Raw genomic sequence first — 4,705 nt, 5'->3', positions numbered from 1 at the left:
ACATTTAATGTCGGACTCAAGGAATCAGATTTCTCTCCAATAATGAAGATAACAGTTAGATGAAAATACATAAAAAACTAAAAAATAATAACATTTTTATTCTTTTAATTTATACTAATATTATATTTTTATCCTTTAAAAATACACTTAAAAAACCTAATGGAGAGGAGTTTGACTCTAACTCAAGCTACAAGTTATTTTCTTCTCTCCTTATATAACACAATTCTGAGGGTTTTTTTAGTAACTGACTATTTTTGAAATTAAATGATCTTATAAATATTAACCTCCACTATTTTGAGGTTTTAGTTTTGAGAACATTTTGGAAGCTTCATCTATATTGTTGTTAAGATATTCTTATAGTAGTTGTTTAAAGAAAAATAATAGTTAATTGGGTGAAAAGAGAAAATGAATGTATAATTTTGGAAAACTATTTCAAATTGACAAATTTAGCAGTACAAATAATATTAATCACATTCTTTATTTCGAAACTTAGTATTATTACATTTGAACTTTACACTACAAGTAAATCAACCACATAATAAACTCACGAAACTAAACTACTATGCTTATTCAAACACAAATATTGTGTTTGAATACATATTATGTTTGAACACTGTTCAATAAGATAATTATTATTTCATTAAAATGTCTTCACCATATCTCAAAAAACATTGTTGATAATTATTGGGCGTGCTTTACACATGGCTTCTAAGGGAATTACTTTTGGTGTAGTTGCTCCTTTGCCTTCAGTCATATCAATTTCTTCTTCACTTGTTCTTTTCCACTCAAAACATTGTATCAATAAACCCAAAGTTAACCCAACTGTACGTTGCCCCAAGTTTGAGCCAGGACAAGCCCTTCTTCCCAATCCAAATGGAATTAACTTATCTGCTTCCCCATCTTTCTCAAATCTCTCGGGCTTAAATTGTGTTGGGTCACTCCATAGTTGTGGATCTCTATGAATGGCCCATGCATTAACCAACAAAATAGTGCCCTTTGGGACATTATATCCTTCTATAGTGCAATCTTCTGAAGAAAAATGGGGTGCTAATAATGGGAAAGCAGGATGCAACCGAAATGTCTCATTGATGACGTTTTGAAGGTAAGGAAGTTTTGAAATGTCTGACTCGTTTATTAAGCGGTCTTGTCCTATGAGAGTGTCTATTTCATCTCTTGCTTTCTTCAACACTTCTAGATGGTTTAGTAAAGTAGACATTACCCATTCTAAAGTTGTTGATGATGTCTCTGTTCCTCCAAGGAGCATAACCTATAATGTCGAACAATGTTATTAAACCCAGGCCGATAATTGACTTCATCCAGTCACTAACTCCATGATTGAGTTGCAAAACCAATTAAAGACACACATGTATGACATATAGAAGGGAGTTATAAGGTTGACGAGGTGGTTAGGACGGAGGGTATAAGGAATTGAGTGATAATGAGGTTAATGGTTCAAGTCTCGCCTACTACAAATATTAACATAATAACATTTGTCTATAAAAAACATATAATATATATATAAGGTTTTAAATATCAGTTGTGATCGGCTTTTCGAAAAGCTCAAAAACTTGGAAGTTTTGGACAATTACTAACAAATGTGGTCGTGATACTATTTCACCGACTTCCAAAACTTCACCATATTGGCTTTGTAACCATCAAAGACTCATTTAAAACCATGTATATATATATATAGCATATGAGAGTAACTTAAGTGGAACAATGTGTTATTGTGAGAAATTAGAACAATTAATATGAAACATTGGATCTTATTTGAACTGTTAAGATTAAAAGTTACATGCACACGACTATCATATGAGCATTAACTAACTTTTAATCATAATCATTTATGATCGATTGTAAGACCCAAATTTATTATTCTAACGGTTCATGTTATAAGAAAACTATGTTCACTTAATTCAGCATAATAAATATAACTTAGAACAATCATATAATAACAATTCAAATATAGAGATGTAGCAAAGAGTATATGGCAACAGTTAATTACCAGAATAATCCCTTTAATGATATGATCTGTATAATACTCAGGTTGAAATTGTTGTTGCTGTAAGAGATGATCTATCATGGTATTGGAACTCTGTTTCTTACTGCGATATTCATCAATGAGTCCTTGCAAGAATGAGTCCATTCTACTAGCAATACTCTTTACCCTCTTCTCCAAATTATCAAAATCAAACCATCTAAGAATACTCACAAACTCTCCAGGATTGCTTGACCCTCCTACTGATATAAGCTCTTTTATGATATCTCTGAATTGCTTGGCTTCCTCCACATCGGTCACATCACAATCCTCTCCATAATATCTATTGTCACATATTTATGTGTAATGAATTTAAAATAATATAAGATTATATCATTCTTTGAAGAGGGTATGTTTGTAGGAAATGGTAAAGTTGATTCTCAATTAGTTAACTAGTTCAAATCTTAAAATCTTTCTCATTATTGTCACATTGTATATATCTAACATTTCTCTCCTTGGACCACCCTTTTATAGGATTCTTCTCCATTACTCAAGAGGATAGTTCTATTTCTTATCATTATTTTATAGAATTATTTTATTTATTTGTTGTTTGTATCTTGCAAACTTCCACGATAGGTTAACCAGCTTATTTGGAAAACAAATTAAGTAATAGCTTGAGAGAGAATTAAAGACAATTGTTAGTTATAAATTCTAGTTTGATAAGACAATTAAAATAGTTTTTGACAACTGAGTTTTAAGTGATTTTTTCACACTATTAATTGATTAATTAATTTTATCAAATATTTCTAATTCAATCAATAATTGTATCAATCATAAACTTTCAAATCCTGAATTTTAGGTTTCAACCAGTTTCTCAAATTTTCCGGCTATTTGTCTAAAAAGGGAGCCTATTGTGTGTATTGTAAAGGAAATGATACGAATATTATTGTTTACATTGATAATTTTGGTTCAACTTTTCAACATACAACCAAAACAATTTGCACTTTGGGTTACAAATATTAAAGTTCTCCCAAAATTGCCAAAAATAGATATCGGATAAACCTTTTTCCCTGTATAAATAATTAAATTTGGACAGAAATATTTGTATAGTTTTTTTTTGGTAATACCAACTCAAAAAAACTAATTTATTTCGGGTTGTGTGGTTGTTACTTGTAATAAGTATCACTTAGGAATCAAATCTTTAGGCTTTTGGTCATCTTAAGGTTTAACGAAGTTTTATACCACTCAACCAATGTCTTATTAGTAAAGATTTTTTATAGATTAAGAAATTATCAATGTAACCAATTACTATAAATCTATGATATTATGAGTTTGAGTTTAGAAGTTCTTCTAGGAGAAATAAAATACTCCAAGATATTTAAATGTGATTAATAAATTCATGAGTCCATCAAAATTCAACCATAAGGTTAAATGTAGTTAGATTACCTATCCTAAAAATATATCATCAATCATCTTTGTCCAATCAAATTTTGATATCTAATAAGAAATAGCACACATATTTAATTATGTTTCTCACTATTCAATTTTTTAGTAACCATAATAATCTTATTGAATTGGATAACATTTGAGACAACAAGTGATATGTTTTTTCCCTTAAACATTTGTTTGTTGTTTGTTATATAATGCTTCGTTTAATTCATGTGGAAAATTAAATTTTTATTGTTGCATTTCTCTAGTTAATTTCTATATGTTACCTTTTTCCGGAGATCATTCTCATGATAGTGTTAAACGTCATCTCCGAAAGCCTTGACTTCATTTCCACCTTAGCAAACTCCTCACGCGACTCACGCGCCAGATTCTGAACAAGTTTCACGACCTCATCCTTCCTCATTTCCAAGAAACTGTTAAGCCGTTGCGTCGAAAGGACTTCAACAGCCATAATCCTCCGCACGTTGCGCCAGTGATCACCATAGGGGGCCACCGTCACGGCGGTGAAGTTATAACCGATGTGCTTTCCGGCGAGAAGTGGCGGCCGGTTAGCTAGTATGATATCGTTTTTTGTGAAACATTCTTGAACGGTGGTCGGTGATGAAACAACAACCACGAAGCGTGAACCGAACCAGAGGGAAAAGATTTGGCCATGTTTTTGTGAGAGACGGTGGAGGGTACGGTGGAGAGGGTGTTTAAGAAGGTGGAGGGTGCCTATTATAGGAAGAGATGGTGGACCAGGTGGAAGGTTTTTGAGTTTTCTTGTTGGGAACAAGAATTTGAGTGTGATGAGGAAGAGAATAGAGATTAAGGGATAATAGAAGAAGGAGGTCATTTTATCTTTTATGTGCATACCAACAACAACAAATTTGTGTCATGTATAAATAGGACAAAAATCACTTGTTAGTATCCCAATTCCTGTCATATTTGAAAAGTACTACTTAATTAGGAAAAAAATTTAAAACACAATTAATATTTTTATATTGTTCAGAAGATATTGACTTACTATGAATAATGGATCATAATAATTTTGGGACAAACAATCTTGTTCTAGAGAAATGGGGGCTTGAGTTGGGTTTGTCTTTAGATTTTCTCCATTTTCTTAAATTTGAGCATTAGATGGTCCATACTAATATGTCAAGGTTTTGCAAATGGTCTAAAATGTATCATGTTCACAATTGTAGCCGTATCAATCACAAATACTCATAATTGTATAAATATTAATGATTTTAAAGTTTTGAACACAATTATAAAAATTGGATAATTTCAATCGATTTA

The 4,705-nt window shown here is 31.3% G+C and overlaps 1 protein-coding gene across 2 annotated transcripts; it reads right to left on the bottom strand.

Moving 5' to 3' along the window:
• On the bottom strand, positions 475–4,304 carry LOC109357642 (cytochrome P450 81E8-like). Of its 2 annotated transcripts, XM_019601619.1 has the most exons (4): positions 3,694–4,304; positions 2,006–2,321; positions 661–1,267; positions 475–585 (listed from the first exon to the last, which is right to left on the bottom strand). In XM_019601619.1, the coding sequence occupies exons 1-3, from the start codon at positions 4,278–4,280 to the stop codon at positions 662–664; spliced, it is 1,509 nt and encodes a 502-aa protein (XP_019457164.1). In that variant the 5' UTR covers positions 4,281–4,304; the 3' UTR covers positions 475–585; position 661. The 2 variants fall into 2 exon arrangements, with proteins under 2 accessions (XP_019457164.1, XP_019457163.1); XM_019601618.1 differs by lacking the exon at positions 475–585 and having other exon boundaries at positions 613–1,267.

Source organism: Lupinus angustifolius, chromosome LG10, assembly GCF_001865875.1.
Source record: "Lupinus angustifolius cultivar Tanjil chromosome LG10, LupAngTanjil_v1.0, whole genome shotgun sequence".
Lineage (NCBI taxonomy): Eukaryota > Viridiplantae > Streptophyta > Magnoliopsida > Fabales > Fabaceae > Lupinus > Lupinus angustifolius.
The sequence above is the reverse complement of the archived record's forward strand: the minus strand, read 5'-3'. Positions and strand labels throughout refer to the sequence as shown.

What these genes read in the sequence shown, in the direction of transcription:
- LOC109357642 (XM_019601619.1), bottom strand. Translation starts at nt 4,280, where the DNA reads ATGCACATAAAAGATAAAATGACCTCCTTCTTCTATTATCCCTTAATC. An exon ending in AGAATGATCTCCGGAAAAAG is followed by an intron (nt 2,322 to 3,693) that starts GTAACATATAGA and finishes ATGTGACAATAG; the next exon opens with ATATTATGGAGAGGATTGTG. An exon ending in TCATTAAAGGGATTATTCTG is followed by an intron (nt 1,268 to 2,005) that starts GTAATTAACTGT and finishes TCGACATTATAG; the next exon opens with GTTATGCTCCTTGGAGGAAC.